General features: G+C 53.4%; 2 protein-coding genes across 6 annotated transcripts in view; one reads left to right on the top strand and one right to left on the bottom strand.

Moving 5' to 3' along the window:
* The window catches only part of LOC147232707 (zinc finger E-box-binding homeobox protein zag-1), a 22676-nt gene extending 10832 nt beyond the window's left edge, over positions 1 to 11844 (top strand). The window contains exons 2-8 of the mRNA XM_086149697.1: positions 3041 to 3292; positions 5226 to 5426; positions 7730 to 7923; positions 8016 to 8127; positions 8234 to 9669; positions 9751 to 9934; positions 10034 to 11844. Coding sequence (XP_086005823.1) covers positions 3041 to 3292; positions 5226 to 5426; positions 7730 to 7923; positions 8016 to 8127; positions 8234 to 9669; positions 9751 to 9934; positions 10034 to 10635 — 2981 coding nt within the window. The 3' untranslated portion in view covers positions 10636 to 11844. The remainder of the gene's footprint in view (positions 1 to 3040; positions 3293 to 5225; positions 5427 to 7729; positions 7924 to 8015; positions 8128 to 8233; positions 9670 to 9750; positions 9935 to 10033) is intronic.
* A 1475-nt stretch (positions 11845 to 13319) lies between these two features.
* arhgap9 (Rho GTPase activating protein 9) overlaps positions 13320 to 15000 on the bottom strand; it is a 29285-nt gene continuing 27604 nt past the window's right edge. For 4 of the 5 annotated variants that reach the window (XM_086149699.1, XM_086149701.1, XM_086149702.1 and 1 more), the window contains one exon: positions 13320 to 13919. In XM_086149699.1, coding sequence (XP_086005825.1) covers positions 13733 to 13919 — 187 coding nt within the window. In that variant the 3' untranslated portion in view covers positions 13320 to 13732. The remainder of the gene's footprint in view (positions 13920 to 15000) is intronic. The other variant, XM_086149703.1, reaches the window with a different exon arrangement.

The following is a 15000-nucleotide window of genomic DNA, read 5'->3' as shown; positions in this document are numbered from 1 at the left end:
GCGGCGGGGAGCTGCCGACCGCCTGCCTCCCCTCTGGCGAACGCCGAGCCGCCTCACCTCCGAAAAGCCACCTTTAGTACGGTAAAACCCGTCTTCCTGCGCTCGCTTCTCAGCCGACGGTGTGAGAGTCGTGACCTTTACGCGTCCATTTCAAAAATAGAAAGCGGCACTTCCTCTGCAGAGAGCGACCTTCCCCTCGCCATTTTCTGTATTCTGTCGATCGCCGCGTGACTGGAGGCTCGAACCCACCGTCGCAGACTCATGCCGGAACCCACAGGAAAACCGTGTTGTCGCTTCCTAGTTTACCGAGACAGGTCTTGTTTTGTGTGAACGGAAAGGGACGTCCGGCGCTAAGGACCCGGCGTATCACGCGGCGCTCCCGGTGAACGGGGCCCGGCCCTCATTTGTTGCCGCTGCAAAACCAAAAGAAACAAACAAGGTAATTTCAAGGTAATTACTGTGTTTTTACCATCCAGCCGCGTAATTGCTATGTTATAACCCCGGATAGCATGTGTGCAGTCGTAAAATAAAAACGCAGCTCGGCGTGTCGCTTTGCACAAACTCCCCCCCCAGCGCTCCAGGGGATGCAAACCGAGATGATTCAGTCACTCTAAAAGTTGTTTTTGATTTGAAAAAAATTATTTGCAAGATCTGGTTTTACAGAAACTGATGCCTATCACGTTTTCTTTGAATCTACAGACACCCCACCACCACCACCACACACACACACACACACACACACACACACACACACACACAGCGCTTCTGCTCAGGACAAAACTCCACATTATAGCGATGTGCGATTTTCATCATCGAATCATTTGGAACTCGAGTCATTTTAGAGGTTCATAAGTTATGAATCCTAGTCTCCTATTAAAGCGTTCGCTAACTAGTCCCTGCTACTTCTAGAGATCTAACTGTAAATAACAGACGAGACAACGTGTCGCTATTGTGCGACTGCTATTCCAACTGCATTTGTATGAATGTATCAAATGAATCACCACAACTCCATGAACGATTCACTCGTAGCTCACTGCAGCACTCCCCACTTCCAAAATGAAGAACTTACTAATGAACGAATCACTCAGTGTCTCAGATGAGCTCTCCACAGTCACAAAACGAACGACTCACCAAATTATTAAACAAACGAATCACTCAGTAGCTCAGAAAGTCTCTACTTGCTTGTCAAATGAACAACCCACTGAATTACTCAACAAATGAATCACTCATTGCCTCAGAGCAACGGCCCAATTCAAAAATGTCTGATCGAGTCAGTGACTCAAACGACTCAAAAACATCAACCCGGATGAGTGACTCATATACTCGAGTCAGCAAAACAAATTAACGCCACACCGGTGGCCTGGCGTTAGCGCTCGCGGCTAGCCTTAGGAAGCAGCGCGCAAGAGATGAAAACATGGCCGCCAACTTCTGCACCTCCGCGCTCCTCTCCGCAAGCGACACCACAGCCTACTGAGCTGTTCAAAGATCCATTTGAAAGACGCCTCTGCCGTCCAAATAGATAAATCACGGTCGGCGGGCTAATGAAAGCCATCCCGGCGCCGACGGCGTCGCACACAGAGCTCCCCTCCCCCCCCCCCCGGGATGTCACTCACTGTCACGAGAGGGGAAATTAGAGCCAATTTGCCGCTAATCCACACCAGATTTCCCTCCTCGGGGCTGCGGCGTCGGGTCCTGTCACCACGGGAAACTCCCCCGGGTCGACCCCGGGTACGGCTCGCCGCCGAGAGGCGCATATTACGACCCATTTCGCCCCCCCGGCCCATAAAAAGCCAGCGTTAGCACCGTAGCATAGCCGCGGTGAACCTTTTAATGATCCAGCCGGCGCCGCAAACTGATCCGCTTGTAGGCGTCACGTTTGGAGATGAGCTCATCATAGTGTGTGTGTGTGGAGTTGACACACACGTTTGCCGCTCCGGCTCCGCCGCCACACTTCATGTGTTAAGCTAGCCTGAAGCAAAAAGGTACCCAAAGAGTGCCGCCTTGACCTTTACGGTGGTTATCCGATGCCAGCTTTGGGATGGGACGGCCCTTATTGTGCTTATTTAAGTGTTACGACCGTGTAATTAACCAACAAAGGCGGCGGCGATGAGACAGCTCGCCAGTTGGAGCCGAGACGCCGCCGGGAACCGGAGTCGCAGCTGAAATCCCGCGCACGTGTTTGTGATTGTCGTTTATTGTCTCCGCCGTGGGAAAAAATCCTCCCTGCGCCGATCTTTTAAATCATTTTTATTTCTCCCGCGTTTCAGTTCACGCTCTCCTCTACCGTTAGAAAAAAAAAATTAAATTAAGCTGAATTAAATTAAAACACACACACAAAAAAAAAATAGAAATAAAAATAACCTCAACTGTAGACACATTTGTCCGGTTTAGCTCCACTGATTGGTCGAATATGTATCTTTCAATTCACCTCTTGTTATGTTATAGTTGTCCCGACGGCCTGCGTCTAATCACGGTGTAATTACCGAGATAATAACAGTGTAATAAATGAGGTTATTACAGTGTAATAAACACTACGATGTCTCCATAAAAAAATGACTAAAATATATAGATATAATATGTGCTTGCCAATGATCCCTGTCTCTGGATTGGACATTAAAATGTAATGTCAAACTTGAGTTGCCAGTGAAAGCAAAAAAAAATGATGCGGCTCCTTTTTTTATTTTTCCGCTCACGCCATCTCCCCTGCTGAAATTCACAACTCCTTCATGTGACTTCATGTGACAAGCGCTGGGTTTCAGTTCCTGCCCCCTTCTTTTTGTAGATTATCTACCGTTTGCAGAGGGGACCTGCAGGATTTTTTTTGTTTTTTTTTCTTTTAAACGCCTCATATCCGGACGGGGCGTAGATATCGGCGGTGAGATTCGTAGATTCGGAGATTAAAATGCGCATTTTGCTTTGTTTGAGGAAGTGAAATGTTCTGCCTTTTTTGTTTAGATTTGCTGCATCACCTTCAGATATGACTCATCAACAGCAGAGCGTGACTTCCGTCAACGTCTCGCTTTTTCTCTTCTCTCTCCAGATGCTGAGCAGGCGGCCTCGCAGGGATCGGAGGGCGAGGATGAGGTGGGCCTCTGGCGCCCGGAGCCTCAGGAGAGCTTAGACAAGCCCAGCCTGACGGCGAGCGAGGGAACGGAGGAGCCTGGGAGTCCCGCGCCGCCGCCGCCGCCGCCGCCTCCGGGCCTCAGCCCCGGCAGAAGGAGCCTCTGGGAGCAGGCGGACTTGGAGGCGGCGGACGTCGTGAACGGCGAGCGGCGAACGGCCATGACGCTCTGTGAGTGACTCATCCATCCACTCTCGAAACAAAAAAGGGAAAAACAGCAACCCGAGACAAATAATGGGGGCGGCAAGAAGGTCCTTGGTTCGATTCTCACAGAAGGGCGGTCGGTGTGGGGTCGACACACTCCGCGGCTGTTTGTCTCTAAGTGACGTTGGAATGGAAGGGCGAATGGGTGTGAATGAGTGAGTGAATGGTCGCATGTCTCTAAAATGCATGTGAATGAAGGGGTGAATGGTTGCAAGACGAGATGAAATGTGAATGAGTGCGTGAACGGTTGTATGTCTGTGTGAGGCGGGTGAATGAAAGGGTGAATTATTTTACGGTTTGAATGACTGAGTGAACAGAAATATGACTTGGAATAAGCGAGTGAAGGATCACATGTCTGCATATGACGTGAATGAATGATTGCATGGGATGTAACTGAGTGAATGTTGCATGTCTCTATGTGTCATGTAAGCGGTTTTATATGATTTATGAATGATTGAGTGAACGATTGTTTGTTTCTATATGACATGCGAATGAGTGAGTGAATGAGTGAGCGACTGATTGGTTATTCGGGGCGGTCCAACCCGCTTCTCAGCCAATGACCGCTAGGCAAGGCTGCACCACCTTGCCATGAATGAATGAATGAATGAATGAATGTGGAGCGTATTTGCACAAACATGTGTTTTCTGATACAAGACACCTCCGTCGTCCCCCCACGCTCCCCCCGTGAAACACCGCCTCCCCCCGCGAGCTGCTCCCCCTCTGGCGGCGGCGGGCCGTCCGTCAGGAACGCGACAAAGGCGGCCGTCCCTCACCATGTCACAACGTTTCCACGCATCAAAAGGGTGACGTTACAGCTCTGAAATCAGCGCCGCGCGACGCAACGCTTTCCCTTTTATTTCGGGGGGATCAAAGGCTCACGCGCCTCGCCTCCTAACAATCACTTAGCCCGCCGCCGCAGCCGCGCTCGTGTGATTGGGCCTGGCCTGATGGCGGCGAGGCTGCATTCTTCTCGTCTCTCTCTGCAAGTCCGCCGCCACGCAGGCCTCGGCCCTTCACCACATAAAAAAACAGCTCAAAATATGCCCACATCTGCAAACATTTGACAAATCTCTCCCGAAGAGCGGCGGCGGCGGCGGCGGGGGCCGAGGCCCGCCGCCGCACCGTACATCTGGGCGCCCTCCACCCCCTCCGACAGGGGGCGGGGCCGAGAAAAAGGGTCTCCGGATCTCATTGGATGTTCGTCGGAGGACTTCCTGCTCCGGCCCGCAGGCGTGCGAACAAAACGGACGGTTTCCCGCGGCGGCTTTTCGGATCAGTTTATCCACAGGGAGGAAGACAAACACATGAATAGGTCCACCAGCACCAGCGGCAGGGGTCACCGAAAGGTCATGTCAATCTACAACACACTCCGGTTGTGTTTATGCACCGTTAGCTTTCTCGTTAGCCGTTCCTTCCGGAACTTTGCTCATATTTTCTCCATCCTTTCGTAAAACACACACACTCGAAAGTCGGATGCACACACACACACACACACACACAGCATTATCGCAAACGCCAATCTGCTGCCACAAAGAAAACTGATTTAAACTGGGGTTTGTGTGTACGTGCGTGTATAAGTGTGTGTGTGTGTGTGTGTGTTCCACCTCCCCAGATCTTATACCCAGCTTTCTAGTATCTCCCCTCCCATATCTATCTATCTATCTATCTATCTATCTATCTATCTATCTATCTATCTATCTATCTATCCTTTTCTCCAACCCCCCTTTCTGACATCACACACTCACATAGGCTTCAGAGCAATCGGCTACAAGCGCCTAATAGTAGCGGCATGTGTGTGTGTGTGTGTGTGTGTGTGTGTTCCACGATGTTAATGCTGCTATTCCACGCGCCTCCCGATTGGCTCTCGGAGACAAATCAAGTTTTTCTGATTCTTATTCAGGCAAGACCGCCGACTCCCGTACGGACGCAGAGGACCTGGCCTTCTTTGACTTCCTGGCACAGCTGAGGAAGGCGTCCACGCCGGCCGGCCTCCTGGACCACCTGAACCACAACGGCGCCGCCGCCGCCGCTCGCCGTCATGATGACCTCCCCGCTGCCATCTGGTCGCCGGGGGCGCAGCACTGCTCACCTGAGGGAGCAGGTAGGTGGATAAGGGATTGATCGATGGATGAATTGGTGATAGATTTACACACATTAACATTGTAATAATAATAATACTAATAATACACTGATTATCTCGTATACATGGAGCCGTGGGACAAAGATGAAGACGTTGAGGTTGTCTTTGGGAGTGACCAGGATGGAGAAGATCAGGAGTGAGTCCATCAGAGGGACAGCACACATTAGATGTTTCCAAAATGAGGTCAGAGAAGCCAGGCTGAGATGGTTGGGTCACGTACAGAGGAGGGAGAGTGAAACTATTGGCAGAAGGATGCTGAGGCTGGAACTGCCAGGCAGGAGGTCTAGAGGAAGACCACAGAGAAGATGCATGGATGCAGTGAAACAGGACATGGAGTGAGTTGCTGTGAGAGAAGAGAATTGGGTTGGATGGGGAAGATTTGCTTTGGCGACCCCTGAAGGGAGCAGCTGAAAAGAAAAGAAGAAGAAGAAGAAGCTGTAGGGCAGGGTGGGCAAACTTTTTGGCTCAGGGGCCTCATTGACTTTTAAAATTTGGCAGCACAAGATATGATACATATAAAAAAAAACAAAAAAAAACCAACGCGTTTGTTAACAGTACATATCAGACTCGTCTGACGTTTTCTTTGAAAATAAAACCGGCTTGGTTTTGAAGGCTCTGACGTTTGCTTGCATTTCATGCACAAACCAGTTTTTTCTCTTGTAGCTTCACATCCAGCTCATTTATGTGTGTCAGTAATTCCACAGTAAAGGCTAAATCACAAAGCTAATCTGTGTCATTCAGCTCAGGAAAATTCTCAAGTAGCTCCAAAAATAAAATAATCTCCTGTTTGCGGTCCCACATTCATGGATCCAATCATTCAACCATTCAAATCAAGCATTAATTCTGTACCAATATTTGGCGGGCCGGATGAAAAAGACAAACGGGCCAGATGTGGCCCGCGGGCCGTAGTTTGCCCAACCCTGCTGTAGGGCAATGGTGAGATGTGACGGAGGTGTTCAAGGTGGAGGTTGGAGGTTTGCAAAAGCGATGGACAGATGAGGTTAGGACGGGAATCTCCATGTTTGCAGATGACACTGATCTGTAGTGAGAGCAGGGAGCTGCAGGTATGCTCATGGAAGGGAGTGAGCAGCAAGGCAGAGCAAGTTTGTGGACCAGAGGAACCTCGCGGTACGGTGAGGCTACGGGGAGTGGAGATGAAGAAGGTGGAGGATTTTAGGCACTCGGGGTCGACGGTCCAGTGCAACGTGAGGATGGAGAAGAAGCGCAGGAACAAGCGGCTTGGAACAGGTGGAGAAAAGTGTCAGGGGTTGATACAAGAGTTCTAGAGAACTCGAGGTAAGAGCGGCCAGAGTTGGAGGCAGCAGAGACGGAGATGTGGAATCGGAAGTGCGCTCGGACTGAGATGGTTTTGACATGGACAGAAGAGCGATGGTGAAGATCTGGGTAGAAGTATGCTGAGGTTGAAGGAGGTCTAGTGGGAGATCATTGAGGAGGTTTATGATGGAGGACGGGAAGTGAGTTGGTGTGAAGTGAAAGAAGAGGTTAGATGGAGGCAGCTGATTGGCTGTGGAGACCCCTGAGGAGAAGAAGATCATCTGTTTGGTTGGGTCATCATCCGAGACATCCGAGGGGAAGTGATGTAACACAAACAGGAAGTAGCCATGTTAACGGAAGCGACACGGTGGAGCCAACCAGAAGGACAAACTGGAAGGACCGTTCCGTCAAACATCCGAACGGCCCCGGCTCCTGCAGATTTATCCGAAGTGACGCATGAAATAACAGAGGCCCGGCCCAACGAGCCGTCTGAGTTTTATATCATCCGGCTGCAGAACGCGAACCCTGCAATTTCTGGAAGAACAAAAAAAAAAAAAAAAAAAAAAAAAAAAAAAAAACCAACGGAACGGAAAAGAAAAATCATATTACAGAATCACATGGCGCAGTTTCAGGCCGTGACAGGGAGCCGCTCCGCGCCGACCCTCGTTTCCTCTCGCCGCCGTTACAGGAGGTTAATAAACCCGCACGGGGGCGCGTTGGCGCGGGCGTCCTCGTGTTTTGCGGGCCAGCATGAGGCCGGCGCGGGCCTCCCGGCTCCGCCCCCTCCGCGATCACAACCGCGGGCTGTTGCGAAACGGGGGTTCCCATAGCGAAGCTGGCCGGGGTTCAAAGAGATGACCCCGAGAGCCGGATAGGCGTTTCCGCAGTACCGGTGTGTGTGTGTGTGTGTGTGTGTATGCGTGGATGTATTTAATGGACGCCTGTGAGCCGGCCTCGCTCCAACCCCTCCACCTCTGCTTGGTTTCCAGATGGCGGGCGGAGCCAGCAGGCTTGTCCGTTTTGCCACAGGACGTACCAGCGCGGAGCCTCGCTGCGTGACCACATCAAGCACTGCCGGGAGAGGGACGGCGCCCACGCCTTCTGCCCGCTCTGCGGGTACAGCGCCCCCCACAGAGCGCAGATGGAGCGGCACCTGGCGCTTCACAACCAGGCGCAGGAGAAGGTGATCTTTCTAGCGCGGAGTTCCCCGTCTTGTTCTGCTAGCGCCGGTGTTGATAGCGCAATGATCGGTTATGTCGGCTCCTGTGGCCTCAGGGCGGCATGGGTTTGGATCACGGCATGGAGACCAGGAAGTTCAAGTGCCTGCAGTGCGGGAAGGCCTTCAAGTACAAGCACCATCTCAAAGAGCATCTACGGATCCACAGCGGTGAGTTAGTTTTCGCGCGGTGGCGGCGGCGAATCGACCCCGCCGGAACAAAGCAGATGGCGCCGGGTTTTTCCTCACCTCTTGTTTTCCGCGTTTCCCTCCCCAGGTGAGAAGCCGTACGAGTGCGCCAACTGCAAAAAACGCTTCTCCCACTCCGGCTCCTACAGCTCCCACCTCAGCAGCAAGAAGTGCCTCAGCGTTGGCGGAAATCCGGGAGGCGGCGCCTTCAATGGACACAGCCAGGGCTCCTACCACCACCACCACCACCACCACCACCACCAGCCGGTTCCGTTGTCTCCTCCCGCGGGGAGGGAGGGGAACGGCCACGAAAAGGGCTTTCTGACGGTGCTCCAATCCCAAGATGGCGCCTGGCCCGCGGGGAAAGTGCAAGGAGATCCTCGGCAGACGTCGGCGGAGGATCCCGGCCCGAAGCCCCGAGAGTTCCCCGGAGAGGCGGACCCGGCCGGGCTCTGGGACCCAGCGGCCGAGCTGTCACTCAAGGCCAGCATCCTGAGAGGGAGCACCATTTTGCCTTACCTGCACTCAGGGAAGAAGTTTGAGCAGATGCTGCAGGACATGCTTCAGGTGAAGAAGGAGGAGGAGATGGACAGGGGAGGAGGCGCGGCAGAGGAGGGGAGGGTTTACAACGGTGCTGAGAGGAAGGCGTCGCCGGACAGGAGCGCCCGCGGCGTGACGTGTCGCTGGTGCTCCCAACCGTTCCCCAACGCAGTGGTGCTCCTGCAGCACGAGCGCTACCTGTGCAGGATGAGCCCCAAGGCGGCGGAGGACCAGGAGGGCCTCCGCGGCAAGGAACACCACTCGCCCCCGTTATTCTTCCCCAGGTCGTCGCCCCGTTCGGAGAACAGTAAACCAAGCGAAGCCACCAACGGGACCACGTCGCCGCGGCGGAAGACCGGCTGGCACTCGGTGCCGCAGCAGCTCCTGGTCGCCATGCATTCGCCTCCACGCTCCTACTACGACCCCCTCTCCTCGCAGCTGCACTGGTCCGCCCAGGAGAAGGGCAGCCCCAACCCCAACCTTTCCTCCGAGCTGCCGTCGCCCGGACCCAAAAGGAGACTACCCTCCTCGGGGTTGGGTTCTCCGGTCTGCCTGGACCTCACCGGCTGCCCCCTGTCCCCGCAGAACCCCTGGTCCGCTCAAAGTGAACCCCTGGACCTCTCGCTGAGGAAGGTGGACCAAGAGGGGAAAAACAAAACAGTCAACGGGAACTCGTCCAGAAGGGAGAGGAGGGAGACGGGCGGCAAGCAGCCGGGTCGGGGGAGTCCCGACCAACATTCCCACCGGCCCCTTCAGCGCCACCCTCTCTTTAGCGGTCCAGGGGCTCCCGTTTTTCCGGGCTCACTGTACAACGGCTTCCACGTCTTTGGCCAGTCGGGCCTGGGGCTCACGGGGCACGACGGCTTCGCGGCGGTCCCGTTCGGCCAGTCGGCGAACAGCGGCCCCGGATTCCTCACCTACATGATGGAGTCGGACGCGGAAGCCACGCTGAAGAAGATCCACCAGGAGAGACAGGCGCTGATGGTGAGGTGACGCTTCTCCGCGGAGAGGCCGTCTTCTACGTCCAGACTGAAGATGAAAAATACGATCCGGATCTGTCCGCAGGGGGAGGTTTTAAGCCGCGGAACCCTGGAGTACCTTTCCCTCATGGACGAGGGGCTGGAGGGCGACGGCGGACCGGGGAGGAAGAGGCTGAGGAAGACGGACGACGGGTTGTACGCTTGCGACATTTGCGAGAAAACCTTCCAGAAGAGCAGCTCCCTGCTCCGACACAAATACGAGCACACAGGTCAGCCGCCGGAGATCCGTTCAAAGTCCCCCCCGGGAAGACGAGGTTAGCTACTCGGGGCTTCAAGTAACGACTTGTGTCTTTCCCGACTCCCCGCAGGCAAGCGACCCTACGAGTGCAAGGTGTGCAGCAAGGCCTTCAAGCACAAGCACCACCTGATCGAACACAGCCGGCTGCACTCCGGGGAGAAGCCCTACCAGTGCGACAAGTGCGGCAAGCGCTTCTCTCACTCGGGTTCCTACTCGCAGCACATGAACCACCGCTACGCCTACTGCAGCAAGGAGCAGGACGCCTATCAGGACCAGGAGGAGATGCCGCTCACCCCGGGGCCAGGAGGTGGCCTCGGGGGCCAACAGACCGCGGGTACTCCCCTCGTGGCGGAGGACGACCAAACCCCCCGCTCTTTCCTCAGCGACTCCAGTCTGGACGGAGCTCCGGAGGCGCTCAAGGGGGAGGAAGAGGAGGAAGAGGAGGACGAGGAAGACGAGGAGGAGGAGGAGGAGGATGAAGAGAAAGAGGCCGAAGAGGAAGGGGAGCCGCGTGGGGGACGAGACGACGCCCCCGAATCGCCGAGAAAGGAGAACCGAGGCGGTTGCACTAGGAGCCAGCTCTGGGACGGTCTCAGCCGGGATCCCCGGGGAGACCTGGACAAATGCGAGCTGAGCCTGGACATGACAGGGCTACCGAGGATCAAGATTTGAAAGTACCGTGTACTGTATATATTTCCAGTCCGCCCCCCCCCCCCCCTTCCAACCACCGATCCAGACCACAAGCAGCCTTAAAGTGAAAGAAGCCATACAAAGCATCAGTAATAGTAGTATTACTATTAACCTCATCCCCCCCCAAAAAAACCTAAAGAAAATGGTTTCTTACTCGTAGGTTTTCGTTCGGAGGGAAATCCCAGGGTTGCTGCGGCGTGCTCGACCTTTTAAGGTGAAAGTTTGCCGATTAAATCACACACCAGCTGTTATGATTGGCTACTACTAACAGCACATTATTTAAAAAAGAAAAAATGTTTTTAAACAAGGGCTAAACGCTCCTTTTCTTTCGTTTGTTTGTTTGTGTGGTGTGTTGAGGCCGATGTGACGTCATCGGTTGCGGCCAATCTGACACTTCCGGGTTTGAATCGTCACCGAATGTTGGCTAATTAATTAGCGTTATAAAAACGGGAATTTTGTACGAGAAAAAGGGGGCGCGATTTATTTATTAAAAGAAATTAAAATTAAAAAGATAGCAAATAAAAAGCAGAGGGCGGCGGGATTTCAGTCGCATTCCTCATCCGGGAACTATTACTTGTTTGCGGTGTTGAAAAAAAAAATTAGTTTTGTTTTAAATCCCGCTATTTCTCGTAATCATTTACATAACCCCCACCTCCCAGAATAAAAATAACGAGTAGCGGGTCAGGACTCAGGACACACACACACACACACACACACACACACACTTCCGCTTGAGCTTCCTCTTTATCGACGCTGAATGGAGTTTTCCGACGGTACGTGAACGCAACGCGGCGGCGCTTCTCTCCTTGAGGCGTGACGAAGCCGCTCGGATCATGGTGTGTGTGTGTGTGTGTGTGCGTTTCATCACCAAAGACGTGCGAGTCAAGCCACGCCGCCGCCCTCTTGCTGCACAGTCGCCTTACTTTCAGCCAATAAACACGATTTATTATTATCATTATTTTTTTAAAACACAAGAATCAATGCAACTTTTGTATCCCAGTTTTTTTTTGCATGTTTTTGTGCATATTTGTAATAAATTGTACATATCACAGCCACGTAAACTTGTATTTTTACATTAATCGTTTTTTTATATATAAATAAAAAGATGTTTTAATGGCTGAAGATTAAATTGCGGAAGACGGCAAAGTCTCCGACACATCTGCTTCTCGCCGCCACCAGTTTCCAAGCGGTGTTTTTATTTTAGGCTGGGAGCTCTCAGCACCACGACGCCCCCGTGCTTCCTCTCCTTACGGGAACCTGTTTGCATGGGGTCCGCGGCGCGGTGCCGGCCATTTGCATGGCACCTCCCCGTGCATCCGGGGCCCGAGGCCTGCAGGGCTCCAACGGGGCCAACTGCAACAACAACAAACCCCAAGCGAGGCGCCGGGGCGGCGCCGGAAATGACAGCATCGCCTCACCGCGTTTGGGTTTCACTCTGAGCAAGCGTGACTAAGATGACATTTAGCCGAGAAGCTATCTTGAACCAGCGTGGCGTCGCAGCAGGTCATGGTTGACGGGTAAACGGCACTTTCGACACCCTGCAGTTTTGAAGCGCTTTATACTTGAACAAGTTTGTCCATTCACACACACACACAAACACACACAGCCAAGTGGCCAATCTTGCCCAAGGGCACTGTGACACTGACATTTTGAGGGCAGATTAGCTTTAGCATTAGCTCCTGAGCCTGATGAAACGCGGCTCGGAGAGGAGCTCGGAAAAAAAGAATGGAACAACGCCTCTAGCCGGCCACGACGAACAAACTCGCCTCTGATTGGCTGCAAAATTAGGAAACGTCCGTTATCCCGTAGCAAGTTCGCGCGTCGCCGGTGTCCAAAAACACCAACTAACCGGGTGGTTGATGGCGGGCGTGTTAATTGCTAATTGCGAACTACAAAATGCTATTTTTCCCCCCTTGGTGACTGATGATTAGCGCTTTAGCACAAGAGGAAATAGGTCACGTCAGGGTCTGGGGGTCTCAGGGGGCGGAGTTCGTGGATGGAGAACCAATACGTGCAGGGCGGGGGGTTTAATTAGTGCCGGGATACTAGCACAGCACTTTCCCTTATTAATTAATCCAAATAAAATGTCAGTGGAGGGGCCTTCGATGCTGTCACGCCAGGAAATAGACGGTGACACTGCAGAATGGGCAGGGGGGGGAGGGTTCCCACCACAAGCTGGATATTTCTCTGTCCAATTAAAACGATCAAAGGTCCCGTCGCCGGGCACGCCGGGCCGCGTCGTGGCACGGCTCGGAATCGCGTGGCCGTAAAAACGTATAAATACATCTAATAAAAGTTTGCGAGACACGAGTGGCGGCGCCCCCCTCCACCCCTCCACGCCTCCACTCCCTCCACCCCGAGCCTCTCTTCAGCTCTTCTGCCAAACCCGCAGTCAATATGAAATTACCGAAGCCACAGAGCGGGAGAGCGAAAGGGGTTTGTGGAAAACACTTTTTTTTTTTTTTTTTTTTAAACATATGCATTTCCAGTTTCCCTTTTGTTCTGTTATTAAAAGCAGCGCTCCGACCAATCAGGAGGAGGCGGCGGGAGGGGGGGGGGGGGGTCGCCTTTTGAGGCCCACATACCTCCACACTTCTTGTATCTCTCACGCGAGCCTCCGTTAGCCGCCAACGCTTCGTGACTGCGATCACACACAGACGCGGCAAGTTCCTTCCACCTTTTATTATTTTTATTATAATTATTATTGCTGTCGTCGTGAGTGAAGGGTGAAGAATCAGGTCCATGTTGTCAGTTTGTTGACGATGATCAGAAAACACGCCAGCGCCTCACACACACACACACACACACGCACACACAGTATTTCACTTCTTCACAGTTTCTGCTGGATCTAGGAGAAGACTGGACGGGTGGGTCGGGCTGCTGGAGGTCGTCGTAAAATCAAGTTTGCTTGTTTTTCTTTAGTTTGAAAACGGCCGGGGAGGCCAGAGGGTCCCCGGTTGGATTCCCGCAGAGGTAAGGGGTTTCTGTGTGGGGTCTCCATGTTCTCCGGGGTTCGTCCCACAGTCTGAAAGGAGGTTCAGCAGGACTTCTGATGGGAACACGGGGTGGTCAGGAAAGATCAGGAGGGGCCTCTGGTTCCAAAGATGTGGTCGAACTCGCTGAGGATGAGCTCCACCGCCTGGTTCTGGTAGACCATGTTTATCGCCATGTTGCCGCTGTCCCGCTCCGGGCGCATCAGCGTCGGCCCGAAGACGATGCCGATGTTCTGCGTCGTCATCCGGTTGCTGTCGGAATGCTCTAGAACTCTGCGGAGGAGGGAGCGTCCCGGTTGTTATAGGTTAGCTATTTTAAAAGTAAAAGTTGCGACGGATCGAATCGATCCGTCGCCGCTTCCGAAAGGGAACGCTTGAGGGATTAACGGCTTTTCTGTCGTCCTCGCCGCGGCCTCCGAGGCGGTTTCCTCGGAAACGAGGCCGGGATGATTTATAACCGCGGCGCTGAGGGTTTAAATTTAGCCGTGAGCGCTAGCACGCCCGGCGGGCTAAACTTGGGACGCCGTCGGGGGGGGTCGAAGGCCGCATGGTAAAAATTATCTGCGGAGGTCGGGAACGGCGTCGCTGCAGCCAACTCAGGATGGTCACCTTCACATGGCGTGCGGCAGCGGTGGCACCGTTTCAGAGGAAAACTACAAAAACAGTCCCGTCGGACGTCCACAGTCACGCCGGCGTGTTTGCCCTTTCACTTGTATCCATGTTGTGTGTGTGTGTGTGTGTGTGTGTGTGTGTGTGGATGGGAGGGAGGAGGGGGGTGGGGGGGCTCAGGAATGGGTTAAAGCCGCAGCATGAGACATTCTTCTAAAAATGCCATTCCCACCAAGCCACAGAAGCAGCCAGCAATTGCTCAAAACTTCCACATTAAAAAGAAAGGAGGAAAAAAAAGAAAAGAGAGAGGGAAGAGAAAAAAAAGGAACGAGGGATGAGTGGGCGAACACGGACGGAGAGAGAGAGAGAGAGAGAGAGAGAGGTTCCAGCGGTGGCGGCGGCGGTGTTGGTATGCCTTCCAGCAGACGAACCACAAGGCTCCCATGGGGCCGTCCTGCCCGAGCAGGAAAGAGAGGGAAAGACAGGAGGGAGGGATGGAGGGAAGGAGGGAGGGAGGGGTGAAGAAGACAAGATTGAGAGGAAGTAAGGAAACAAAAGGTGGACACGGAAACGAGTGGGGAGATGATGAATGAAAGACAGGGATGGATTGTGGAGGACATACGCGCACACACGTGTTCATGGACGCACGCACGCACACACGCACTTACACACGCACGCACGCACGCACGCACACACACACACACACACGCACGCACGCATACACACAGCGGCCCCAGGGAGGAAG

Source organism: Fistularia commersonii, chromosome 7 (genome assembly GCF_037954325.1).
Source record: "Fistularia commersonii isolate RoL2024-O1a breed Wild chromosome 7, RoL_Fcom_v1.0, whole genome shotgun sequence".
In the NCBI taxonomy this organism is placed as follows: Eukaryota; Metazoa; Chordata; class Actinopteri; order Syngnathiformes; family Fistulariidae; genus Fistularia; species Fistularia commersonii.
This window is presented reverse-complemented; position numbering and strand designations above follow the sequence as displayed.